The sequence below is a fragment of the Aplysia californica genome, unplaced genomic scaffold (assembly GCF_000002075.1).
Source record: "Aplysia californica isolate F4 #8 unplaced genomic scaffold, AplCal3.0 scaffold00032, whole genome shotgun sequence".
Classification (NCBI taxonomy): domain Eukaryota; kingdom Metazoa; phylum Mollusca; class Gastropoda; order Aplysiida; family Aplysiidae; genus Aplysia; species Aplysia californica.
The window spans coordinates 27504-55483 of NW_004797302.1; the positions used below are offsets into that span (position 1 = coordinate 27504).

The 27980-nt window shown below is 38.7% G+C and overlaps 2 protein-coding genes and 1 long non-coding RNA gene across 4 annotated transcripts; 2 read left to right on the plus strand and 1 right to left on the minus strand.

Annotated features, from left to right (window-relative positions):
* Positions 1 to 1013: 1013 nt before the first annotated feature.
* On the minus strand, positions 1014 to 11543 carry LOC101863240 (probable transcriptional regulatory protein Dgeo_2194). Of its 2 annotated transcripts, none has more exons than XM_005091551.3 (6): positions 11427 to 11543; positions 7890 to 8215; positions 7186 to 7298; positions 5521 to 5657; positions 4521 to 4716; positions 1014 to 3514 (listed from the first exon to the last, which is right to left on the minus strand). In XM_005091551.3, the coding sequence occupies exons 2-6, from the start codon at positions 8176 to 8178 to the stop codon at positions 3296 to 3298; spliced, it is 954 nt and encodes a 317-aa protein (XP_005091608.1). In that variant the 5' UTR covers positions 8179 to 8215; positions 11427 to 11543; the 3' UTR covers positions 1014 to 3295. The 2 variants fall into 2 exon arrangements, with proteins under 2 accessions (XP_005091608.1, XP_012946759.1); XM_013091305.2 differs by having other exon boundaries at positions 7890 to 8229.
* Positions 11544 to 11607: 64 nt separating this feature from the next.
* Positions 11608 to 20953, plus strand: LOC101863487. The gene is made up of 2 exons (XM_005091552.3): positions 11608 to 11769; positions 17574 to 20953. Exons 1-2 carry the CDS (start codon positions 11621 to 11623, stop codon positions 19816 to 19818), a joined length of 2394 nt encoding a protein of 797 aa, XP_005091609.2. The 5' UTR covers positions 11608 to 11620; the 3' UTR covers positions 19819 to 20953.
* A 2995-nt stretch (positions 20954 to 23948) lies between these two features.
* On the plus strand, positions 23949 to 27933 carry LOC106014183. The gene is made up of 2 exons (XR_001185531.2): positions 23949 to 25180; positions 25262 to 27933. It is a non-coding gene; the product is annotated as an uncharacterized LOC106014183 (long non-coding RNA).
* Positions 27934 to 27980: the final 47 nt, after the last annotated feature.

The following is a 27980-nucleotide window of genomic DNA, read 5'->3' on the forward strand; positions in this document are numbered from 1 at the left end:
GATTGCCGATGTCTGCCGCAGATGATTATAGTGTTCCCAGATGGACCAAAAACTATTGATTTTTATTTTCAAGACCAGCAGTGTGTTTTTTGTTTGGTTTGGTTAAGATTTTACGGCGCTGGCAACTGCATAAGGTCATATGAGTGTCAACGGGTGGAGGTCAACAGAGAGGTCATTGCAGGGAATCAGGCTTACTCTGCTCACCTCTCTAGCTTCAACAGCACAAAGTACAAAGTCTGCTTCGACTATCAAGGCACCCCGGAAATTGCCAAGAGCGTGACAAACATACAAAAGAAGTAGAGGGAAAAATGGTGATAGTAAGGAATAGGAAAGAAAAAGCATCAGTTCCCTGTTGCAGTTCAGGCACTGTTATGAGCATGACATTTATGAATCAGCCCACTTAAAATTCCAATTCCGCAGTGCATAAGAAAGTTACTGTCTCCCCTTTGGGAAAGGCCTAAAGAAAATTCAGTAGCACTGCCCCGGGGGTAGTCTGTTTTAAATATCATCTCGCCTGAGGGCACTTTCTGTATCAATTACTAGGTCCACTTGTGGGCCAGACTGAAACTGCTAATAGACAGGATCTGCCTGCTTTACACAACTTGTCTCCCTTTGCAAACATCAAGTGCCAGAGATTAGAGGTGTTATTAGAGAGTAACATGTAAGGGACAGACAAAGAGAAGGAGAGGAAAGACGATGCATTTGCAAGGAAAGAAGAAGCAAACCACACCAGATTACCTGCACACCATCCACAGCAGAAGCCAATCCAATGGCACAAAGCCATCAATCAAAGTCTAGAGGAACTTATTGTAAACAAATTAAGGAGGGCAACCAGAAAGGAAGACAAAGAAAACTACAAAGAAATAGTCAAATACTCAAGATATTACGACCAAATGTACACCAACATGAAACTTCATCAAGGCATAAAAACGTGTTAACAAAGACTTGCAAAAAAAAACAAAAAACCTCCTGTAATTTTGAAACCTGAAAACAAAAGGAAAAAAGGCAAATACTTCTGGAAAGCAAATGAATTTATTGTAGATCTCAAACCATTTGCTATTTCATACAGTGATATTGACTGACATCTTTTCCAACAGTCCTTAACAAATATAAACATTGTTTTAGAAACTAGCTTGACGGTGGCATTTGCTTATACCGAACACTGTTAACTCACTCAGCCCTGACCCTGAGAAAGTCGGGTTGCGCACTTCTGCACAGGGCCCTGAACCCGACAGTATCGGTAATTTCTACTGCTAAATAATGTAAACACACATCCAATGAGAACAGACTATACTCTATACGTGACCCAAGGCTATTTCTTTATAAGAATCAGACTATTACCAGGGCAAAAGTTGCATGCTTGACCAATAATTGAAAATAACTTAGCACGTGGTAATGAAGTGGAATATGTGAACAAGTCTTGGTCTTTCTCCTGAGCTACTTTTTAGTACCTGTTGCTGACCTTTTTCAAATGGCAATATCTCAGTCTATCAAATGTTTTCAAATTCAGAAAAACGGACATAGATTATGTAATAACTAAACAAATTGTGAGTGAAATATTACAGCAGCGATTTGATTTAGTATTTTTTTCTGATTTTACAAATATGCCTAAAACCTCTAGGTACAGCCAGCAGACTGGATCTTGGGCCCCAGGGCTGAGTGAGTTAATCCGAAAACAGTGAACAGACAGAAAATAAAGTCCCCGATGTTCATAGGTCTATTTGATCAACTTCTCTGAAATGAAAGCCCAGATTTAAATGAAGAAAATTTGGCGCTCGCACAGATTTCTGTTGAAGTGGATTCCACAGCATGTTGCAGCAGTCATACATTTTTTTGTATTTACATTGTACTCTGAACAAATTAAATACTTGCATGCCCATACTATTATATCAGTTCACAAGTATGTATCCCCTGACCATTTCAGCCACACCTTTCAAAGCATCCAAAAAACATACTAAAGACAGTACTTTTGACTGAAGCAAGAGTATCATGTACCAACATTTCAGAAAATGTGCGAGCTTACTTACTTGTCCATACAAATCATGAAGCCATACACAAAACATACAGCCTGAACAAGTACAAACTTAAAATAACAAAACTAATGTCCAAAACTTGATACTTAAAACAATGACACATTGGTAATATTCAATAGGACTAAACTGTCACTATTATTAATATTAAAGTCTATAATATGACGTCTTGATGAAGGTTGCCGTATACCACTTCCGTGCGAAGTCAATGTCTTGTATGCACTTACCACACATTCATCAGACAAAATGAACAATAGGATTGTGACAAACAAACTCCCATTCAATATCTCAAAGTATCCACATCATCCAGTAGTGCATCAGAATGTTCATCCAGGTAAATACAGTAAAATCTGTTCTAAAAACCACCTGTCCAAGACAATCACCTGCACATATGATCGCTTCCCACCAGTCCCTTGTACATTATAATGACACTGGGCAAGGCGTGTACCCGTCTGCAGAGACTACTTTTCTCCTTGACAATGGTCTTTCGACAATTTTGACAGTACTCTTACCAGAAACTTTGAAAACATCGAAACCACCTGGTCGATATAAGTTTTGAATTCCAAGTAGATTCACATCCATTCTTTCACACAAGTCACTGGAGGGTACCACTAGTAGTTCCCTCTTTCTGTTCTTTCTCTTTATTTCTTCTGTCTGTGTGTCTGTCAGTCTGTTTTGCCTTTTCCCTGAAGTAAATGACCACTACAGTACTACTGTATCAATGTGATTTTCTTTACTCAAGTTTTACTCCAGTAAGCAAACAGACAAATCATTATTTGTTTCAGCAGAAGACAAGACCATGTGCAGCAAGACAGTGTAGGTGACGTTACCTCAAGAAACACTGACAGCAACAGCCAAGTCAACGTAGCCCATCATTTAAAGAAAGTCGAACAATAAATCACAGTAGTAGTTGAAAATAATACAAAAAGTCGTCACTGAGTGGCATATTCTGACATCATTCACACAGCCAAAACACATTTATGAGGCGTGCTGACAAAATGATTTAGGCCTACTTCTCGGATTTTAGCTCGATGGAAGTCAAATCTATTGGGGTGGGTTTTTACAATTAATTAGAATGAAATGATGAAAGACATGTTTAACTTTTTAAAAATGGCATCGGTTAAAAATCTCAAATTTTTACTTGGGTCTATTTTTGGCCTGTATGTCCATTTGTGGATTGCAAAAAGTAACTCATTTTGTCAGACTGCCTCACATTTACGCCACAAACACTTATCACGACATGAACTATAGGAAAAGAGAGGATGTCACGAACTACTTTCCTCCGGCTCTATGTTAAAGTAATATTTGATGACATCAGGGAAGGTCTCCAACTTATCCGTCATTTTTCCGAGCGCCGTCAAGAATTCTTGTGACACTGGCACCATCAGATTGGGGATATAGGTACGTTCGCCAGAGTTCACGGTGAGCCCGCTGTCCTCCAGGACTTTTTGCACTTTGAAAACATCATGAGGACTGCACAGAAACTGAGGAAATGGATGAAAAACATGTATCCATTTAAGTTTTTTTATTTTTAGTATGATTTTTACAAGAATTTACAAAGCAAATAGGTCCTACAAGTGCTGAAGATTACTGGGGTCAGTACAGAGTTAATAGACAAAGAAAAGAAGGAGGACAGATAGGGACGATAGATGTTTGATAGGAAAGAAGGGGTAACCCACACCAAAGCACCCACCAACCACCTGCAATATCATGTATGGGTTTACAGATGATGACATATCAAAATCAGAAACATGAACAAAACAATGGACATTGACTATCTTTCATCAAGATTTTCCTGAAAGAAGTGTGAAAGTTTTAAACACCAATGTACGAAATCTCTAATCCAATCTCAATAAACATACTGAAAGTGAAAGTGAAAGGGTAGCGTTGAATGGTGTAAGGGACAAAATTAAAGCATTCAAGAATACAAAACTTGTATGACATGAACGATTTCTCTTCTCAAATCTCAGCAACTGTTTTGTTTTCAAGTTTTATTTTTGGTAGGAACTTTAAACATTTGACACTGAGAGCGGCACTGCGTGGAGTCTAGCGATTCGCACCTAGAATAGCCTTTCAATTGCCGAACACACGACACTGCCATGGTAAGCAGTTCTATGAGGTTCAGGAAGAATGTCTGATTAGAATAGTCTAAAAACAAGGCTATGAAGCGAAAGAGTAGTTGATCTTTATTCTTTCAGCTTTTTAATGATTGAAATTGACCCAGAAATAGCACATATGACTTTTTAAGGTATATTTGACGATATGGAGGGTGCAATGGAGTTGAAACTTGGACAAATCCAAGGAAACCTTGAAATAAAAAAATCAGCTGGTGAAGTGATCTCCACCGAACAAAGACACATTGAAATTTACTTCTTAGGGTAAATAGAAATAATTAATTAATTAATAAAAATAAAAATACTTCGACTTTGAAATTGAAACAAGGAACAAACTGCACCAGAGCACCCACTAAGCCATCACAACAATACACACCTGAAGATAAGGTGTCTCACTTTCCGTCTCTAACGTGACATCCTCTGCCCCAGCCTCTATTGCCATGTCGACATACTTGTCCAGGTTGAAGTTATCTGGGTCAGACTGGGCAGTGGTTAGTTCTTCCTCCGGAACATCCACCTCAATAACTCCCTTGTGGTCAAACAAGTCTGCTCCTGAATTATGCAGGTTAAACCTAGAGAGAGAAACAATCATAAGTAAATAATAAAAAGGGAATTACAAAAATGACTCTGGCATATCCAAGGAGAATAAACATCCTGGCCACAACAAGAAGAGCACAGCCACAGAAAATATTTTACAAAAACCTATAATTTCTGATGACAAAAAAAAAAGTGTTACTACACATTTTTTAAACTGAGAATCTAATTGAAAATGATTTGCTGGTAGCTGGAATAAGCTGTAAATATAATGTCTGTATATTTTCCATCAATAGTCTAGATAAACGTACCACCAGCACATTAGATAGAAATACAATCCTACAAAAATGAATAAAACAAATTTGAATTTTGATACTATAGTTAACCATACTTTAATTTTTGTTGTCAAAGAGATTTTACGGATGACAAAAAAGTCCTTGAACCCTGTTCATGCGACTAAAGCTTTGACAGCCACTTTCTCGCTAATTTTACATTTGTGTCACGACGTGGTAGATTCAAGCGTTCGAAAATTTGTGGGCAAATTGGGTTATTGGTATCATCTTACAGCCAGTTCATTTGCCTTCTTTTTGGTGAAAAAAATATTCATCTATGATGAATGGAAGTCCCGTGAGTTTTTTGTTTTTTTATATTTAGGTTTTTTCTAATAGGCCTAGGCCTATGTATTAATAGGCCTAGGCCTATGTATTAAATATTAATTTGGCACATGAAAAATCAAAGTCATTACTTTCTGAGTTCAAAGCTTTCATCATTCAGTCAGTTCCACAGAACTCATGAAAAAGCACATTGTACATTCACAACAAATAGTATCAGACAGTAGTTACCCATATTTTTTCACAATGCCCTGCAACAGCCCTTTAGTGTGGTGGGGTTTCAATGAGAAACACTCGATCACGATGCCCGTGTTTCCTGGCCCACGCCCGTCAAATGTTGTGATAGAGTTTGGGTCTCTTAACTTTACCTGGAAAGGAAACAGGAAAACATTTGTGAGACATCATGGTGAGATCAGGCGCTCATCAAAGTAATGTAATTGAAGAAATCTGCATCTTTCCAACGGTTTGGCAAATTTTATCAAAATTTGGGGGTTTTTTGGCTCACATTTGTGTGGATTTTACTGAAAAACGTAGATTGAACACACAAAATTTGTAAACTTCCAGTTTCAGAGGACTTTCAAACTTGGAAATCACCAAACTTTGGCGACCATTTTCTCGAGATTTTACCTCTGAAACGAGCTTTCAATCGCAATTACTATCTCGCTAGCAGTATTGCATACAGACATATCTTAAAGGCCGTCAAAAATGACTTACATCTGTATGCAATACTGCCCGCGATCTTGACTTCTCTTCATGACAGATGGATATTTTCTTCACAGAAATCAAGGCAAATGGACAAGCTTTCAGATGATACCAATAACTCTGCATGCCCAAAACTTGTCAAGCACCTGATTCCACTGTGTCGTAACAAATTTCAAACTGAGGTACCAACTGGCTATGACAAAAAATCAGAAACTTTTAGGAACCTTTCAGTAAGCACAAAAGCTCAAATTTTACAGATTTTGTAAATCAAGACTAAATTTATAGAAAGTGGAACATGACAAGCACAAAGAGAGATTAATTATGTTGTAATAGATTCCTGTTTATACCTGTATAAGTATATATGTATAAAGAGGAACATATGACAACAGACAAGAAAAAAAATACACACAAAGGTTTAATCAAGTTCACAATGATTGGCTTCAAGTCAGGCTATTATTATCCACAGCTTTCAGAGACAGAAAAGTTCCTCTGAACTCAGTTATTTACTTTAACCTGGGCACTGAGCATTAAATAACTGAAACATTTTTTTTAAAAAAAGGTATATAGAAGACTTTGACTACAGTTATGGACATGGCAGAGTAACCCTGTAGCAAAGTTCTACAATCACACTGCAGGATTTCACAACTAATTAATTTGCAAAAAATAAAGAAATAAAGAAAATAAATAAAACCAGTCGTGCAGAGCTGGTGGATTAGTGTGTTCATTAAAAAAAAATTCCTGGAGTAATTTGTAGAGATATTCAGGATATTTATTAATGCACGTTTATGTCAGTGCTACCATCCTGCACTATACCACTCATCAGTGGGCGACTTGATAATTTTAGTAGGTGATGATCTTCACCCAAGTAAGTTTTTTAATTTAACGTTCCATTTGAAAACACATGAAGGTGGGTAGCATGATAATTTTAGCCTCTTGAAAGGGGAAAAAGTGGACGCTTGCTATAAAAAGAGGCTTTGATAAAAAAGGTCAGCAAGCACGGAGTTTGATCATTGTAGGCCTACACAGTTAAAAAGGGGAAAAAGGAAAGGGTCGGGGTGGGAACTGCATTACTCCTCATATGAAACAAAAAGGGATCTGTCAAGTTTCCCTCCATAGAACATCTTACAGCAGTAATAAGACGACAGTGCCTTTGATCAAAAAGGTCATGTTGGACCACATAGTGCCAGAACTCACCACTCTGTCTACTGTCTTCTCAATCAAATCGTTTGGTATGTTGTTCGCTCTGGCTGATTTGATAAGAGCTGCAAGTCCAGTGTTCAACTTGGGATCTGTTTCAGGGTTCTGAACTGGAGACAAAAGAGAAACTTTCCAATCAACAAGTGTCACTGAAGTTATCAGTGGATAAATTGCAACCTGCAATATATTTTGCGACAAGGAGAAAACATATTTTAATATTTGAGCTTCAAATACAATCCTACATACACACAGTACATGCTATTGTCTTTAAAAACTTGAGCACGTGCAATTATGCCACCTCAATTGACATTGCTTTAGCATGCTCTTATCTGCAGCATAAGGCATGGTATTTTTCCCACATATCAAGTGTGCATGAAATTAGTACCAAACATTGACATTGAATTTAGTTCAAAGCGTGCATTTTAAATAGTAAAGTCGATGGAAAATATGAAGAAACATTCTGACACATTGTGAAGATTAGTCCCAACTGCTGGGTAAAAATAAGATAATTCAGCATACAGGCTGTCGTCTTTACAAAGAAGAAAAAAAAGAAGACATTTTATATAATGCGAAGTCATATACTCTGATGTTAAACGTAACAATCATTTTTATTCATGCCCGTTGTGAAACAATAATGATAACTGACTTGTATAGAGCCATTTCGAGTCAGGATCATGTCTTCAATAATTCTGAACACTTACTAAGACAATGCTGAATTCTCTTGGAAAGATCTTGGCCTACAGCAGCCTTAGCCTTGTCTTGGGCAGCCTTGACGTGCTTGATGTTTGCCCACTTGCTGTGGCCAGCTCCCACGACGGTAGAAGTGTGAAGCAAACAGGAATTGCATCTGGGGGCTTGACACCCTGACGGACTCTGTCTCTTCCATGAGAAATGTGATGCTCCTACAACAGCTGAACTGTGCGGCACGGGGTGAACAACTTTGAGAAAGCTTTTGCTGAAAGCTGCCAACTGCACTCTTCGCATAGCCATTATTTGGAAAAAAAACACCACAAACTTTCTGCCACGTCTGAGGACAAAAAACTAAAAACAATAAGATAATGCACCATCAGAAGAGTTTACAACTGATTTCTGTTTTGGTGCTAATTCATTTCTATTTTAATGAGTAATTTACATTTTAAAAATGCAACATGGCCTGGCTTAATGATTAGGTGTCAGATTCCAATTAATGTCAGGCATATTTTTGAGATGCACAAAATTGACAGAGAGGTCGAACATTTGAAGAACATTTATAAATCATCTGAGGAGCTGCATGTATTAAGAAAAAAGAAAAATTAGTTATTTGTTATGTTGTTATCGATCCAGAAGAAAAATGAGTAAAATATGTCATCTGATCAATAGTAAGTACACTGCTTTACTAGTAACTAGCTTAATTTTATCAATACTCGATTATTGTAACTCCTTGTTATCAGGAATATCACAGGAGAAAGTTAAGACTTCAAACTGTCCAAACCAATGCTGAATGTATAGTTTTACGGAAAAGAAAGCGAGACTCTGCTAAACCTCTTTTACGGACATTGCATTGGCTTCCTGTTGAGAAACGAATTGTGTACAAGTTGGCCACCCTTAGTCACAAATGTTTGAACGATAATGCACCATCATATTTATGAAATCTAAGGTCATCAGCTGACAAAAAGAAATTTATTTTACCGTCTATGAAACTTAAAACAATGGGTAAAAGGGCATTTGAATACCAAGGCCCCAAGATCTGGAATGCTTTACCAAGTACTTTAAGAGAGATCAAATCTTTTGATTCATTCAAATGTCAGCTGAAGTCGTTTCTGCTTTTAAATTAATAAGATGAATATTTGGAGTAATTTTCTTTCAGAACACGTTTCATGTTACTGTTGTACGTTGTACTGTATTGTAAAACGCTCAGAGCCTGTGTATTTTAATCGGGGTTGAGCGCTATATAAATGTCATTTATTATTATTGGTTCTGAGAGAGTATATCCATGCTTATCATGCTTTCCCTCAAGAAATTATAGTTTTCAACTTTCGCTCATCCTTTCCTCACTCCAAATTAAGGGGGAAAGGGCATTGGCACGCGCCTTGATTACACTACGTAAGTAAGTCTGGGAGACATGCAGTGACACTTTCCGCCCTCACCATGCTGTAACTATTCTTCCCAATCTGTCGCCTGACAATTCAGCAAGGATCTCATTTTAAAAAAAAATTTTTTGTAGAAGTTTTACGGCACTCGCAACTATAAGGTCATATGAGCGCCAGAAGATTAGACGTGTTACAAGAGAGTAACTAACATAAAAAAGAAGAAGGGGAGATAAGAACGATAGATGTTCGATAGGAAAAAAGAAGCAAACCACACCAGAGCACCCGCCAACCACCCACAAGGATCTCAGAAAGGGAATCTACAAACACTTTATGTTAAATATCATAAACATTTTATTCCACTAGCCTGATAAAAAAAGAGAATTCTATAATTTGACAAAATTTACTGCTTCTTATTTACAGACGGATGGAAAAAGCATGGCTATGTGATGCAATGTCATAGCACAGAAAGAACTTAACTTTCACATCACCTGACTGCACTGTCCCTGAACAAAATATCCAGCATTTTTTAAACTTTTCCTCACATTTCACACTTTATCTACTCTGGGTCCATTTTTTACATTTATATATTGATGCACTGAACATGAATATCGACTTCAGTTCCGTCGCAAATTAATAGTTAAAATAAAAATATTTGATGGTTTTTAAAGGATGAACTAATCTAATAGGCCTACTTTTTCTACGTTAGCCTATTATAAAGAAGCCTTTAAACAGCATAGTAATTTCCATGCTGTGGACTAACAGGGGGTTTCAGGGGGGGCATGCCCCCCCCCACCTGTTTTAACCCATACTTTATCATTTCATTGAAGACAAAATTTAAAATACATAGATAATAATAGCATTATTTTGGCTGTATTGACATATATATATATATGATCGTTTATAAAGTTCAGAGAGATATGAAAACAAACAAAAATATTCCACGAAACTTAAAAAGCTTCCAAACAAAACGTCTTTCGAAGAATTCTACCAAATAAAATGGAATTCATTTATTACAAATAATGAAGGGCTGGAAAGAGCTGGAATTGAAGACATCAATCAACACAACCATAAACTTTTCAGGAGAAGATGGAGACCTTTGACATTTTCTAAGAATGTCGAAGATAAGATTGCCCTATCAGATATGGTATTGGAAACCAACAGGAAAAAGAGAACGAGGAAGACCAACTGGAAGGGATATGAGGCAATCGCCCAGGGTCTGGATTTGCCGAAATTGGAATGTGGCCAGGGTACAGATGGGTCAGGCTCACTAAATCAGCGTCCGTGAGTAACGAACAGTTCGCTGGAACTACCCGCAAACGAGCTTGTGAAGATTTGCTCGCTACTCATTACACATCGGACACAGAAACAACAGTTCGTTTAGCGAGCGAGCGAGTGAATGGAGAGACAACATGCATTCAAGCGGGCGGACGGACCGGCAGGGGTAAAAGGTTCACACATAGTACTAGGTCAATACCCTCTCTCACTCGCTGTGGTACCGCTAGTGGCTTGAAACACTAGGAAGACTAGGTCTTTAAACTAACAAAAAACGATAGACAAAGGGCTTTAAACCTCACATCGAGTAGGAGGGTCTTGAACATCCAGATCTAAAAATCTAGATCTAGCTCTCACACAGGCAAAATTGAAGGCAAACAAGGCAGGGGTAGGCCCAGAGGAACCCACTTAGGGAACCTAAACAAATGGGTAACAGAAAGATTAGGGAAAAGTAGAATCCGAGCAAAGGAATGAATGAACGGAGAACCATGATCGCTGATTCTGTCGCAGATCTGTTGCTGGATGAAGATTTACCTGGAAGATTCCTTTTCAGAATAAATTAGATCTAAAATCTAGATATATGTTGAAGCCCCCATCTATACAATTCAGATCATTCAGAAGGAAGGCTTCGATCCTGCCTTCCAATGCCAGGGCCAACCTAGAATCTAGAGATATCTAGATCTAGTCTGATACAAGAGGGCAGGGACAACAAAAGGAGGCCACAACAAAACAACGTCCCAGCAGCCAGAAAAACAAGAAAGTAGACCGAGAATGCCGAGATGCCGGTGCTCGATAGCAGTCGAGCCTCTGACAGACCTAAATCTCTATATCAAGCATTCAAAACGTTAACAAAATACGAATCAAGATATAGAATCGAGACATTACAGGGTCAGTTACCTTTCTTCTTTAGAGATCTTGTTTATTATGCTAACAATACGACCGGCTCACTTCGTCTCATTGAGACAGCATTGGCAATGACATCGGTCAGAAACAAAAGTTCAGCTGTGAAGAGCAATGAGAGTTACACAACCTGTTGAAGCTCTTCAATGTTTCCTCAACATTTCTTTTCAACGCATGCGCCAAGGGGCAAAATGGCTGCCTCAAAGATGGAGAGGCAAACAATAACAAAAGGGATGCACCTGACAGTCTTGGTGGAATACTGCATTGATAATATAATAGCTGTCTTTCTCATGCATAATGACCAAGAGTATAGAGGTGTCCTAATGCAATGCGAGAAAAGGTAACAGCGCTTCTGTAGAAACGGAGGAGTTTTAGATCTAATCTATAGCAATAAGAAAGGCACGCAAAATAGGGGCCTTGCCCAAAACTAAAACTGGAGGACTGGAGGAAAAAGCGAGCTCTATTACAATAGACTAGAATGTAGTAGGCCTGCTCTAGATGTAGATCTAGTGCTCTATAAACTCTTTCTCCTCAAGGTCTTGTTGGTGCTATATCTCAGTAATCTAATGCGGAGGAAAATGAACTGCTTCTCTTCATAGCCTTTTGTTTTAGAAAGCCCAATCTATTCTATTCTCACCCCAGGTGAGAATAGCGCAGGCGAGTCTTATTTTGGCTATTCTCACCCGGTGTGCGTTCACCGTTATAGCCTAGATCTAGGCCAACCAATTTTGCATTCACCCTGAACCACAGAATTCTACACTGTGATAACAGAAAAATTGTAGAATTCTGTGCCTTGAACAAACGTTCCATTACTAGATCTAGATCTAGATCTAGATCTAGATATCTAGATCTAGATCTAGATCTAGATCTAGATCTAGAGATTCTAAGTGTTAAAGACCTAAAAGTGTGTGTGTACAATTTTGTCTGTGGGCAGTGGAGAGAGAAAGAGAGAGAGAGAAGATTAGCGTAAGAACTTCCGGGCAAAACAAAATGGCGACCCGTGTGTGTAGTTCGGCTCGATTTGAAAAGTTAAACGCACCCGAAAGTTAAATAGCTGTAGTATCTTTGTAAACGACCAAATTAATTTACTTTTTGTGTGTTTTAACATCATTTTTAAACTTTGTTTTGGTCAATTTGATCGTCCACACCGATAGACAGTATTCAGAAAGAGACAGAGAGAGAGAAGAGGGGAGGAGTTGATCTTGCGAGAACTTCCGGGCAAAACAATATATGGCGACTCACTTTTAGTTCGGCTCGATTCGAAAAGTGAAAAAGCCATGTAGTATAGCATCTTTGTAGACGATCAAATTAGCTTACTTTTGTGCTATAACGTAATTTTTTCTTTGCTTTTATCCATTTGATCATCCACACCGATAGAAAGTTTTCCGAAATTAGGCCTGAAAAACATGTCTTGTTTCACACCGGGTGAGAATAGCCAACGGTGGCAAGTCTCACCCGCGGTGAGAGGTGGATCGTATTTTTATTCTCACCCCAGGTGAGGATAGCCACTTCCTTTAGAAAAGTAGGCCTTCGATTGGGATCCATTAATAGAGATGGGAAGTAACTGTAAAGGCCGGCTCTATTTCTCCGAACGTTCGGGAAAATACTCGAGAACTATTTCTCCGAACGTTCGGGAAAATACTCGAGAACTATTTCTCCGAACGGTTTCTGTTCTCGAGATTTGTTGATAATAAAAGCGAATGGAGTGGCCCGTGTGTGTGTGTGTGTGTGTAAAGTGTGAACGGGGGGGGCGTGGAGGGATTTTTTTTTACGAAGGATTTTAGTTTTTGCTGGGTGACTAAACATGCAAAATAGGCCATGATGCCATTAAACCTAGAAATGACGCTTATTTCTGATTGGCTGCTAATATTAGTAGCCTACTGTGATGTCATCACTCTCTGGGATACCCACGTGATGGAACAACGTGTTTTCGGTAACATTTTGGATTTCCTAGGTCTAGAATCTAGATCTACCCCTCCCCCCTCCTGCATTCTTCATATATCAACATTTAAAAAAAAAAACAACTTCAAAGCAGCTCTACAAATTATAATTTATGGGACTGTTGGTCAGTCGGGAGGAGGAGAAAAGTTCAGAAAAAAAAAAAAACTGACCGGGACCGGGATCGAACCGCTCCTAAAATCATTGCATGACTTCAAACGCAGACGCGCTGTCTATTCAGCCATCAGAACTTCCGAGAGCGAGGTGTAGATTAAGCATAGAAACTTCCATCTTTGGTTGCCTGCGGTTGGCTATACTTAGATGTAGTCATGTGATCGGAGGGGTATCCTAGTCTGACGTCAAACAAGATGGGCATCCTACCTAAAAATAGTTTGCGTCTTTCTACATTTAATCGCATGTCAAAATAGGTAACTGCCAAGGTCGAGCAGTCTTACATTTTCTCGCAGTACCTTTTGGAGGTATTTTCAAACGAAGTGGCTGCTAGCCGTACTTAGATCTCTAGGTTTGGCCTTGAAACCTGTTGAGTACACAGGTCTCTTTAGATCTCTAGATCTAGATCTAGTAATTAATTCAGGCTTCAAATTTATGCTAGTCAGTAAGGCACTTTTGGGTTTTGTCTGAAATACAAATACTTTCTACTAGGAATTGCAAACTAAAAATTTCATTTGCAATTCTGCCATCATTAAATTAAGTACGGCTAGCCTGATAGTCTGGCCGTCCTTAAGTACGGCTAGCCTAGCCGTCTAGCCGTACCGTCTAAGCAGTCAAGCCGTACTTAGGTGTACGGTTAGCCTGCCAGTCTAGCCGTACTTTTATCTTACAAGGCCCTAGTAACAAAAAAGAGGCTAAAACAGCACCTGGACATGGATGGCTGGTGCCTCTATAAAAATAAATCATTGATGGTCAGGTCAGGCCCTAGTACAAACAGGTCTCTTTAGTAATTATTCAGGTTTAAAATACATGCACTGTCAGTAAGGCACCTGGTTTTGTCTCAAATACAAATACTTTAGTACCTCAAACTAAAAATGTATAAAATTTACAATTCAGTAGGCCTATTTTTTGTTTGTTTGTCAGTCTAGCCATCATATAAGTAAGGCTAGCCCAAATGTCTAGCCGTGCTTAAGTACGGCTAGCCTCTTCCATTTTCAAATGAAGTATGTCAGGGAATGTTGCCCCAACCACGACTGAAGTTTCTAAATATTCAGACATTTAAAAATCTCTATCTCTAAAAATTGAATTTGATGAAAAAAATGCTGCTTCCCAGTCCTGGTAGAATGAAAGGATGACGCCTAAATCTTGCAAATAACCCAAAAAATCTGATGGAGATCAGACACCGTTCGGAGAAATAGAGTTCAGCTTTATTTTCCCGAGCGTTCGGAGAAACTGTCACTTAAAAAAGTAAAGGCCACCCAAGAATAGCGCATGCGAGCCTTTTGGCTTCTATTCTCACCCGGTGTGTGTTCACCGTGATAGGCCAACCAGTGTAGCGTTCATCGTGAACAAACGTGTTGGCGCTCTTGTGTTGAAAGCGGGCAATTTTGTCTCTGGGCAGTGAGAGAGAAGAGGAGTGGCGAGAACTTGGACGGGCAAATCAAAATTGCGACCTGTGTAGTTCGGCTTGATTTGAAAAGTGAAATAGCCGTGGCATCTTTGTAGACGACCAAATTAATTTAGGCTACTTAAATTGGGCTATAGAGTCTTGAACATCATTTTTTTTTCTTTGTTTTTGTCAATTTGATCGTTCACACCGGCAGTATTCAGTATCACACCTCATTGATTAGCCCCCCGACTTTTTCACTTTATTCATTGTAAAAAAAACTACATCTGGTCTGTGTTGGGTTGCCTTTCCTGAAACAGTGCTGTAAATTAAGCTTTTAAGCCTACCTTACAGTGTTGGAAGTTTTGATGGCCGAATGGACAGCGTGTTTGCGTTTGAAATCATACGATTATTTTGTGAGCATGGGAACGAATCCCGGTCCCGGAAGGTTTTCCTTGGTCTGTGAGTCTCATTATTGTTTTGTTTTTTTATTATAGGCTCAGAGAGGCCAAATTTTAGCTCTCTTATATTACAAATTTTCTTCAGCTTCCGGGGGGCTCGTGCGGGCCCCCAGACCCCTGCCAATTGTTCCTCCTGCCAATTATTATTCGCCCTGGTTGGTGGTCTGGTTGCAAATTATTGGTCAGTTGGGAGGAGGAGAAGAAGAAAAAAAAAAAATTTCCGGGACCGGGATTCGATGCCACGCTTGGAAGCACTGAACTTTAAAGAACGTAGACAGCATGTATGTTACGTTCTCTAACGTTAGAGAACATAGACACTACCTCGTGGAAAATCTTTGATTGCACGGCACTTTGGTGCAATGTCTTTCTAGGAATACCAGTAATGTGATATTATGATGTGGTGCTCCGATGATGCTGCTGCTTTTATCTCTTCTGCACATTGTTTATGGGGGAGGTGGGAGGTTAATCTTCCGGCGTCTTTACGGCAATTTTCGCGCGTTTATTGTCTTTACGTTTACGGTGTTTAAATTTCAAGCATCACTATTGAATTTCCTAAATGTTATTAAATTAACATACCGAAAACCTTGAACCAAACAGTAAAGCGTGGCTAACGGGCTGCAGTTAGCCGCAAGTGTGAAATTTTACCATGTGAAACACGTCGATATGGATAATGCGTCAAGCCACTGATCCGACATGTCGTTCCAACGGTATCTCCAAAGATTCTCTGCTGCACGATCTTTGGTATCTCCGTGGCCTTCTAAAAATAGTCTGTTGATATATCCCAGGATGTGATGACATCACATAAAATTACTAAAATTAGTCGCCAATCAGGCAGGTGCGTCGTTCTACGTTTAGCTGCATTTGCTTTATTGGGACTCGATTCCGATTAGATTTTTTATCTCTAGATCTAGATTCTAGATCTATTCGGACTGAAAGTCCGAAAATGGGTTATCTATTCGGACTCAGCTTCTAAGTGAGTTTCATTTGAGTGTAAGGAGGTTACATATAACTGTCGTTGGGGGATTTTACGCATAACTAGAATTAGAACTTGATTTTTAGATTCTAGAATTACCTATCAGGACTGCAATTGTGTCAAAAGTAAAAAAAAACTGCACTCTCATTGCCCATTGACAGTGACAGTGTCTACGTACACGGTAACCGACAACTCAAGGTCTTTCAACCACCACTACAGCATCATCATTACTTCCATCACCATTTGTTTTCCTCATATTTAATTTAATTTTGTTGTGTGTTATAGTTTTTCTGTAATTAATTTTTGTTTTAAATCACATCGCACAAAATCGACAGCCATGGCCTCTTCCCGACACCTCTTCCCCCAGAAAGCTGAGAGTGCGTGATCGCTATGCGCAATGTCATTGGTCGATAAATTAACGTTGCCCCCAGCTTTAACTGTAACACTGGTTAAGTAAAGAAAGGGTACACATTAGTGCCCAGTAAGTGTCAATGTTTTGAGTACCCCACTACAGCACATTTTTCACTTGTTCCTGTGTTTTCTCTCTCCGAGTCTGAAGCTGCTAGTACTGACATTATAAATTCTGCTTAAATTTTTCTCTCACCAATAATACAAAAACTGTGTTTGGAAACACAAAACGCGGTCTATTTGACAGCCGTGCCCCCCCCCCCCCCCCCCCCCCCAATCTCCTTGCATTTTTAGCCTGACATTATCGTGTGCCATCATAAAGCTTTAATTAAACCTTTAAGTGTTGATTGGTTCAAATATTTGAACCCCAAAATTTATTTATGTATGGTTATTTTTGTTTTTTGATTTTTATGTTTATATGGGTTCAAATGATTATTACAGATTTCCTTGAAAATTATTACTTTTATAACATCAGTCATGTCAGTGCTGAGTCAAAATCTTTACGCCAGTACTTTGTGCTGTGGGCACCAGAGGATTAAATGCAATGTTTGTCACTACTCAGTACTCCCGAGTTACTGACTGTTGGCCCTCCGTACCCACTTGATCAGAATGCTATCATATTTGCCATTGTGCTTTCCTTATTGAACCTGGGATTTGGGGGCTATTGATAGCTGAGACTCAGTTTATTGATGGGCCGCGGTAGGGCGTATTTAATTATTATCAGCAGCCACTGGACAGTAGGCAGCAATTGATGTATTGATTTAAGTATTTGAATTTCGCTTATAATTCTTTAATCTTTGCTTCAGATTCTTTCCTGAGGATGAACCAACCAATGGAAGACTTCCAATTTCAACAAGTTTAAAAGTTGAACATTGTGCGAAACTGTGCAATTTTTCTGAGCTGAACCCAGAGCAACAGAAGCAAGATGTGAAAGACCCCAAGAAAGAGCTGTCTGCATCTGTTCTAAGATTCTCATATTCTAGTAACCCTTTCCTCATCAACCCGAGGCCTGAGCCAGAAATTCCGACAGTTGAAATGAAACCAGTGACTCACAGGAAGAAAACTATACGGGACATTCGGCTCCGCCCTAGACAAACATTATGCACACGCTGTAAGACAGCCATTCACGATTCACACAAGGGGCAAGGGGCTGAACACTCCAAACACTCCCATGAACCTTTAAAACTAATACCTGCCAGCCGCTCGCCTTTAAAACAGAGTTTAGATCCGTGTCCTCCTCCATCCTTAAGACCGGGCTTGAGAAAGAGGAAAGGAAGCTTACAAACGCCAATGGTGTTGTTGGAGGACATTCATGGGAAAATGAATGGGTCCACTGGCACCGACAAAAAGGTAAAAATGCATCATGTCTCACAGCCTAATCACCGGCAGTTGATTGAAGGGAGAAGTGGGAGTGGCAGCAGGCAGCAGACACAGTTTAATAACTCGATAAATTCAGGACCAGCCAAGGTCAAGTCAGCCACTCGCTCAGCCAGTTCGGGCAGCATAAACAGTAGCAGTAGCACCTCTCTCAACGATGGGCAGAGCAACGGTCAGACGTCCGAGTCTACCTGCAAGCTACTGCGGACCTGCCTTAAGTCTGTGAGAAAAGAGAAAGCCACAACCTCCACATCTACATCCACCATGACCACCACCTCGGACCCCGTTCCTTCTTTCACTCACAAACCCACCCCGGCCATAAAGATTACTATTGGAGATGGAGACATTCTGAAAATTCCTCCACGACTTCCAAGCACATCGGAGGCTGAGACTAATAAACTGGAATCGACTGTGACAAGGATTAAGCTGTCGAACATATCACCAGCACTGGACCATCAAGCTCATAAGAAAGCGAAAAAGGCAGCTAAAAAGGCGAGAGATAGAGAGAAGGATCGAGGGTCAAAGGATGAAGATATGGTGACAAACTTGAAGAATGCCGACCAGCCATTTTTAAGGGTTCAAAAGAAACACAAGAAAAAGCACAGACATAAACATGACAGTCCTATCCACACAGCCTTGGACATGGATGAGAGGGAGAAGCAAAGTGTGGATAAAGATGTAGAGGAAATGTGCCTAGCGTGGATGGAGGGAGGAGAGACGGAGGATCCTGTTACAGAGCATGAGGTCAAGGACACTGTATTTAATAGTGAGAACAATCTTCCGATGCGCGAGCCGGAGGAAAAACCTCGGCCTCGGTTGGTGTACACGTGGAGACAGAATCAGGGTTTGTCTCGTGTGGCCCCGTCTCCAAAACCTCTTTCACCAAAAGTCTCTCCAACTTATTTTATTAAATCATCCCCGAGCATCATCTCTGTGTCAAACTCTCCACATAGGAGGAAAAACGCGTCTCCAGCGAGAGTTGTGGGCGCCTCCCCCAGCTGGGCCTTTTCAGGCTCCCCAGCCCACCTCCTAAAAGACTACCCTCTCCGCAGCAAAAGTAACAGTGCCTACAGCCCAGGTTTTCACTCGGAGCCGGTGACGTTTGGCGAGCACGGGCTGGTACATACTTCCGAGGACAGTCAGTCTCACTCGAGCGGTGTCGACTCCAATCTCAGCGACTTCCTAGACGACATCGGTGACGACAGAAGTTCTGATGGGTTTTTCGCTGCGAGCCACTCCCCTCCCGTCGAAGGATCACACGATGAGGGTGACGACGGCGCTAATGACTGCATTAAGCCTCTCATGATGAAAATTCAGACTCAGAACGTGAGCGGCTGTGTGCTGGAAGAGGGTCGGGTGATCCATGTGGGGGACATCGTGTGGGGGAAGATTCAAGGCTTCCCGTGGTGGCCGGGCCGAGTGTCCACCATCACCGTCACGCAGCGGGACAATGATGTGGTCATCACTCAGCTGGCCAGCGTCGCCTGGTTCGGGTCCAACACTATGTCTCACGTGCATTGCTCTGACTTGTTTCCTTTCTTGGAAGAGTTCAAAGCTCGGTACAACAAGAAAAAGAAAGGGCAGTACAGAATAGCCATAAAGCAAGCTACCATGGCGGCACAGATGCTTGCGACTGCCTCTCAGCAGGATGGCTTTGAGGATTTTGATTTATGAGGTGTTAAAAGTGTTTTTGTCTTACTAATAAGATGTTTTGAGATTTTAAGACATGGGTTCCAGCTTTTATAAACTTTTCAAGTGTCATATCAGTAAGGACCACAAAGCAGATACTGGTTTCACTGGAATGATATTCTCTTGTGACACCAACAAGTGAATGGTTTTTGAGGTGTCGTTGAACATTTTTGGTTTTCACAAGTCTTTTTTTGTTTTGTTTTACCCAAAATAAATACAGATTAATGGCAGCTGTCTAGTAATGGTTTGACAAGGGGAGGAATGTTTGTGTTTCTGAGGTGTTAGTTATTAAGTTTCCTCAAAGAGAAGCAAAGTGGATCCAGACATGTAAACTTTCTTTTTTTCTCACAATGGTGTACATTTCATGTGTTTTTGTCACTGAATGGAAGAGCTGGCAATTTTTCCCCAGCAACTAGGGCAATGCTTCGTTATATATTTTATTTGAAGAGAATGAAGTGTGGGAAGCCTTCTAGCATTGGGATGAGAATGTCAAAGAGAAAGCTAATCAAATTGCAGTTATTGAGAGACATAGATGAGAAGAAAGCGTAAAAAAATGTTGAATCAGCTGCAAGTTCAAGTGAGCATTCCCTGCTCTACACAGTTGACAATCACCCTTGTATGAGCCATCTTCCAAAACTGAAAACACGGCCTAATGGATGTTATTTCGGTGGTCCTGCAGATTATGGTTTTAGCAGATTCCAATGAATTTATCATTTGTAGTCTATTTCCTAGTTCACAAAGTTAGAACTTATTTTAGAAGTGGTCTGCTTTTTTTGGCTCTCACTTCCAAATGTAAGAGTTTTGAAACTTGTCCCCTCTGTTGGTTTAGAGGTAATTTATTATTACATTTTTGTGCATGTTTTCGAGGATCTGTCTGTTTCCATCCTGCTCTGCTCGAAGGTGCCTGAATAAAGTCGGAGACAAATTAGGTTCAAAAAGGCTTATAATTTATTTTCTTACTTTTACTAATGGTAGTTTTTTATGATTCATAGGCGGGACTTGAAAGCTTTGAAATTTTATTTTATTTTTTTATTATTATTATTTTTAAAAATTCTTCGTTAATTCTATTCTATATCTGCAGATGCTCAGCAGGTTTCATAAAATTTATATGTATATATAGGAAATGAATATAAAAAAACCCAATAAATAATGAATATACAATTGTTGTATTGATCAACCACCATGTAAAATGTATTTTGGAATTTGAATGAAACTTTTCCAAAGGCATATATATATAGTGAATCCTGAGCATCAGTTTTGAGATATAAAACTGTTGAAGGATGAGCTGCTTGGCTTCGCAATTTTGTACATTGTTTGTCCATTTGTTTTGCTTTGTGCATAGCGTACATATTGAAAGCCATATTTTTACAAACTACATTATTTTTTTAAAAAGAAGAAAAAGTTGAGCTGTTGTCCAAGAGGAGCTGAACTTTGTAATTCTTCTTTTCCAGAACTTGTTTTTGCTTTTCCTTGACTCCCTGTTGTAAATAGCACTAAATAGGCAGGCTGGGTTATGTGTCTTAAGTTTGCTTTTTTAAATAAAAGTAAGATCACCGAGAGTAGGTAATGGCAGGAGGACATTTTTATAGTGCTCTGCCAAAAAAAAGGAGAGTGTTGTTTGTCTTTTTCAGTATTGCTCCATTTTGAAAGATAAAGTTAACGACTTAGTAAATGTTTGTTAACTGTTGCTGTTTAACTGGTTTTTCTATCAGGACGACAATCAAGACGAAAATTGTGTTCAATGATAAAAAACGGCATTATCTAGCCAGATCTTCCTAAGTGTGTGCTCTCAATGCTCTCTTGCCTGACCAATGGAATGAGATGTCTGTTCTTCCAGGGGTAGCCTCTCTTTGTATGTTATCTCTCGCTGACATTGTACAAAGCTGTTGTTCACATGATTAGGGACTTGTTTGTGGTAGGTAGGGTTGGGGGTGGGGGGGGCGGGGGGTTTGTTTGTGTGTAGCCTACATGATGTTATCAATATGTACGTTCCTGGAGAATAGTCCCAGTTTTGGGCATTCATTTTTTTGAGTAGGGAAGTCAAAAAAGACTATGAAAGTGTGGACTTAGTGAGAAAAAAAATATCACAATAAAACCTTCAGAAGACTCAAAAGTGTAACTGTCTCAAAACCATGTACTAATTTTTATAGAAAGTGTTTCGTGTTTTTATTCTTTTATTGACCTGCTTAATAAAACTTCCCATTACGGTTTCCAAGTGTTAAGATGTGCATTTTTGTCTACATTTTAACCGCTATAACTTCTTCCCCATTAAACACAGCAAACCAATAGGGGGATGTACTAAAAGCTCAAATTCTTGAGGTTTATTCTGCGTTAGAATGGTTAATTTCTATGCCTTAGTTTTTGTTCTAGACAAGTGTTTGTAGAGTGCCCAATTTGTCCTATTTTAGTTATATACTTATGAATAATTTATTGTTTATTTTAAACAGCTCCGCAGATCTCTCCAAAATCTGTGTTAGACTGACTACGAATATCATGTCATTTACCATGAGAAATCTTAAATCTGCGCAAGTAGTAATAGTCAAGTTATAGGAAAAGAAAGATGCACACCTGTATTTTTTAATTAAAGACACTCAACTTTAGCTCTTTTTCTACCATTAAACTCTGCATTTGTTCATGAATCATGCTGTGTCTGTGGCAGCCTGCACACAACTAAGAAAGATATATTATGTGATTTTTTAAAAACACAAAACTTTTAATACTACATGGGTAGAGATAAACTTCTTGTATGGAAAAAAAAATAATGACAGCTAACACTAACCCATCCATTCTTAGTTTTTATGTCGGGTATGCGCGGACACTTATGAATATGTAAAGAAATCAGAACATTGTCAGTTATTGCAAATGGTCATAGAGGTCTGGTGCTAATTCAGTACGTCACTGGAAAGCTAGAAATTATTCTTATACTACAATTACGAGAAGTGATTTCTGTTAGTCAGTCAACTTACAAAACCTAGACTAAACTGTTTTGAAAAATAAGGAATTTATCGAGTGTAACAGACACTGTTTATGTATTACATTGTAGATGTATTCTGGTACTAAAATCGGTTTGTACTTTTTCATAGAGAGACTTCAGGGTAATTTTGACAAGCTTTAGACAAAATATGCGAATATTCACGATTATATTAGACACATGAAGTCGTATTTGGAGGAATTACTTCATAGTGAATTGTGTCCCAGATGGATAAAGTTGCAAAATTACAGCTTCCTATTATATGCGCAGAGCAGATACCAGTGGAGCGGGTTCAGCTGTGCTTATTTTACAAAATATTACATGTTTTTTAACTTACTCAAATCCTTCAACAAATTTGTTCAAATCTGCATTTTTCAGCTTTAAATTTCCATTGAGAATAGGCCGTTATTTCAAAGCAAAAATATTCCAGACTGCTATTTCTCCAGGCGCACATATTGTGCTCTTGTTGTTTTCAGCTTCAGGCCTCTCTTTGTCTAGGGCTTTTAATAGCAAAGTTTCTCACCTTACTTTAAGACTCAATGGCCAAAATAATGATGCAAAACATGGCAGACTGTTATCTGTTTAAATTCTTGAGCTTTTCTTTAATTTTTGAATGTTGTTGTCAAGATTTTGTTTACCATAGCAAAGTGACTTAAGGGCTCATTTTGAGCTAGTGTGTTGTGTCAATTTCTTTTTTTTAGGCCTTTCCCGGTCTTGATGTTTGTTCAATTTTTTTGTTGTTGTAATGTGCTATATTGTATGAACAGCATGAAAAGAATGAAATTTATAGGCCTAATGAAAATGAAAAAAGCGTGCACATATTGCAAAAGGTCTAAGTCATGTTTTTTTTTTTTTTAATGCTCTAGACTGCTTGAAGTTATGGTACTTGCTAGGATTCTTTAGTTACTATTATACATGCGAGATGTGCATTAATTGTATCACCCAGTCAAAGCTTGAGATGGTTAGGCCTACAGTTATAATTGCTTTCCGTGCTTGGCTCTCTAGTATTTTAAAGTTTATTTCCCTTGCATAGTTACCATTCACTTTGATCCTTGTGTTTGTTCTGTGCATTTTTTAAAGGTTTTTTTGTAAATGTTTCTTTAGTTGTGTTAAAAAGACGTGGGGTGGTGGTTGGGGGGGGGAGGGGGGGGTGTTTTCTTCATTATCCATCGATGAAGGGGAAAATGATAATGCTGCTCTCAGCAGCTTTCTTGAACCTTTCTCAACAGACCTACATTTGGAGCATTTCTTGCATGTTTTTTTTTACACTGGTTTTGTAGGACAGACATTTGTGTTAACAACCACCAATGTTTTGACGTATTTTAAAAAAATGTATATTGCCCATAGGTCTTTACTTAGTGTCTGTTTTATCTGGATGCAGAAATAGTGGGAAGTAGATGTGTGTATTGTTGAATATTCAGCTGTTCAAACTGCAAACCAGAGCTTGTTATAGTTTTATTAGAGATGGAGTACGACTGGTCCTTTTGAGAATTAATCTCCATTCCACTTTGAGCTATTGGCTAATTTTTTGACAGTGTGAAGCAGGTAGGAAAAATGAAATGACAGAATTTATCCTTGAAATTATGCCGTAAAGTAAGTAATGCGTTATATCGTTGGTGCTCCATTGGAACCTTGTTTACTTGAATTTTTTAATTTCACAAGAGACACAGAAATCTTTCTGACATTGTTAATGTGAACACCTAGCCAATAAAATGTTGTCAATTTGTCAAACAGTTAAGTATGTCTTTTACCTTGCGCATTATTGCGCAATCTGAGTTAACGACAAAACATCCTTAGGTCGGCGAGGTTTTCCGTCTCAAGCGCTGCTCCTTTGAACTTCTTCAAGGTCTCAGGACAGTGCAACACATGGAACTGGGTTGCTCTGTACTGGCCTTGCTATCTTTGGGTTATCTTTAAATGCTCATGTTTCACTTGCTGTGGTTTGTTTTATGATGTCCTGATGGCCAGCAAGTGAGTGAGTATAATTTGTATATATTACTTTTCAGCACATCAAACGAAATCGATAAAATAAGGGACAACATGGACAGAGATAGAACGAGGTTCACGGACCCATGTCACTCTTTTGGTGCTCTCTAATAACCTTGTTATTGTGTTACTGAAGTTCAAAGGATGAAATGTGCCGTTATGGTGGATAGTGAGGTTTGCGTAGAATTTTAAGTTCTTTTCAAGATATTATTTAATATTTTGGACTTGATATTTAGACTATACTTATTGTGCTTGAAGGTATCAGGAACTTTTTAGTGCAAAAAAGTGATTTTCGCCAAAATTTGAACCAGCGAGGTTCCATCAGAGCACCAACGATATGACAAAGGCATACAATATAGCAGCTCATACTCTACCACTTTAGGAATATAGGTGGAGTCTACCACTTTAGGAATATAGGTGGAGTCTACCAGTTTAGGAATATAGGTGGAGTCTACCAGTTTAGGAATATAGGTGGAGTCTACTGCTAGGAATATAGGTGGAGTCTACTGCTAGGAATATAGGTGGAGTCTACTGCTAGGAATATAGGTAGAGTCTACTGCACTTCTCCTCTATTTTGTTTCTTTAAAATGGCGGATTGTACTTGCCCGTTTTACAAAAAGTTTCTGTTATTTAGGCCAGGCCCTTCTGTCTGTGTTGCCAAATTTTCTAATTGTGCATGTATGTTTGTATATAATATCAATTTCATTTTAATCCTGGTTTTCATATGATTTATTTTTATGTCAAGAATACAAATTTTGAGACAGTGGGCCATTTACAAATATTCTGAGTGGAAATTTTGGGATCAGCTTCTTGATCAAGATATAGGAGCCAAGGACAGGATTCTCCGTCTGTGTACTCATTTTTGGGGCAGGATCGCTGATATGTTAACCCTTTCCTATGTCAATCTTCCTTACAATAGTCACCCATTTTTTAAACTTCCTTTGCACGTAACATTTTAGTTTTCTGATTCTATTTCATTTTAGAAGTGCCGATTTTCTGGATAAATCTAGAAATTCAAAGGCCTGATTACCATACGTTAAAGATTTTTGTTTGTTTCATAGCTATTTGTCACTTCTGGCATTTAGTAAAAGTGAAGGGGAGTGACACTGCTTCTGGCTGTGATGCGTTTGTTTAGGGGAGTGAAAACAAGGCTGCAGTTTAAAGCAGTGATATAATATATGTCATAGCCAAGCTATAGAAATTATTTGGAAGAGAAACAAAGTGCATATCAACCTGAGTTTAGCATGTTTGAACTCGTAACATGGGTGATACATAAAGGCTCACATTGTTTCGGACAAGTTTAACAGGAAAGGGTTGATAATTTTTTAAATTGATTTTTAAAAGTTTTAATTTAAACTGATTTTGTATATTTATAAACTATTTTGTACTTTGTACTTGCGTTACCTGATGTTGAAATGCCTTTTGTGTTGCAAAGTTTAAGGATTCCCATCATAATCACCTTTTCTTTCATGGAAGTGGAATTGACAAATTTTCATACATATATTCATGTGCAGATTTAATTTGATTTTGTTTTTTGTTTTTTGTTCTATCTTTCTTTCTTTGTTCTTTTTTTCTTTTTTTTTCACTGTAATTGTTAATAGACTTTAAAAGGTTTGCTGAGAAAGGCTCATTTGTTTTGCTGTTGCCTTCAGAGTGGCTGTTTACTGTCACATTTAATGAAACAAATTTTAAGTTTTTAAGCCTAAATTTGTTTATTTATACTTGTTTGTAATCATGAAAAGGTATTGGTACATTGTCTGCCACGAAGCATACTGTTTTAGATTCCATGTGTACTTCATCAGAGTCCACAGGTGTGCTGCCTCTGGTATTTATTTCTGTATTGTTTGTCTTTCTACAAGTAGATATGTATGTGTCTTCGTGGTGAAATCAGGCACTTGTCGAAATAATGAAATTGAAGAAACCGTCATTTTTCTGCTGGATGAGCAATTTCTTTAGATTAAAAAAATATTTTTCTGCAGCTCAACACGTTTCATGTCCTTGTAAAAGCTAATTTTTAAAGAATTTTACTGAAAAACGTTGATCAAAGACACATAAGATGTAAACTAGCAGTTTACAAGGACATTCAATCTTTGTAAGTGGTCAAACCTCAACGAAGCAGACTTTGTGCTGTTGAAGCTAGAGAGGTGAGCAGAGTAAGTCCGATTCCCTGTAAATACTTCTCTGTTGACACCCACCCCTTGGCGCTCATCTGACCGTATGCAGTTGCGAGCGCCCTCTACTATAAAATAAATCCCTACCTTTTTCAACAGCAAATGTTTTGAATTTTTTTCAAGATTGATTGATGTTTTATTCATCAAAAGCAGAAGGAACAGGCTTTAAGATAGTACCAATACCTCTAAGTGCCCAAAGATTGATGAACGTCTGATTACACTATGTTATGACACTTGTATCTGTATCTTTGAAACATGTTTCTTTGTATTGGTTAAGATGTGTAGAATGGAACGAATGATGACATATAGATAGTGGAAAGTTAAATGCGCAGTATCTTTGAAAGGCATATGGACTGTGTATACACCCAATATATATATATAACTGTACATTTTCTGCATTACGTTTAGGTACACTGTGATAAAACGTGCGTTTTGTTCTTACCAAAAACTGCCATCAATACAAAATGTCCACTGTTCTGTCAAAGAATTTTTTTAATAATGGGTGGAAAGCTGGGTAAACGCCTTAGTGAAATGAAGAATACAAACAAGCAGCATCCCTCATAGGGCGTCCTTGGACTTGGGATTTATTATAGATTATCAAGGCTTTCAAACCACTCCTAGCTTTGTCTTGTCGGAGATGGATCTATTGTCAAAGGATTTCATGAATTGTCTGTATAGAATTAAAGAGGTGGTTAACCCATACTTTGTAAAGCAGTCAACATAAAATATAGTGCACCCTGCCAATCAGATTGGCATCTATGGTGTAGTAGGTAGACGCGTTGTTGTCATTTGTAGGAGACCCAAGTTTGATTCCCAAGTGGGGAGAAATTTGTATTAGTTATCTTAGTCTTTCTGCTGCGATATTGTGTTTCCCTCTTAGCCCAGGTAGGCCATGACAGGCAGGGTCAGAAGCCTGTCGTTAACATGGTCTAACTTATGTTGATGGGGGCGTAAAAACACATTTTTTAAAAAGGAAAAAAAAAAGCTGCCTGTCAGATTTCATTAGTTTGATACGTGGG

Bases quoted from the DNA above. Each gene is read 5' to 3' on its own strand.
- LOC101863487 (XM_005091552.3), top strand. From the start codon at position 11,621: ATGGCTGCCTCAAAGATGGAGAGGCAAACAATAACAAAAGGGATGCAC. The intron at 11,770-17,573 runs GTAACAGCGCTT...TCTTTGCTTCAG, and splicing joins CTAATGCAATGCGAGAAAAG to ATTCTTTCCTGAGGATGAAC.
- LOC101863240 (XM_005091551.3), bottom strand. From the start codon at position 8,178: ATGGCTATGCGAAGAGTGCAGTTGGCAGCTTTCAGCAAAAGCTTTCTC. The intron at 5,658-7,185 runs GTGAGTTCTGGC...TTTCCTTTCCAG, and splicing joins AGAAGACAGTAGACAGAGTG to GTAAAGTTAAGAGACCCAAA. The intron at 4,717-5,520 runs GTAACTACTGTC...TTCTCTCTCTAG, and splicing joins GGCATTGTGAAAAAATATGG to GTTTAACCTGCATAATTCAG.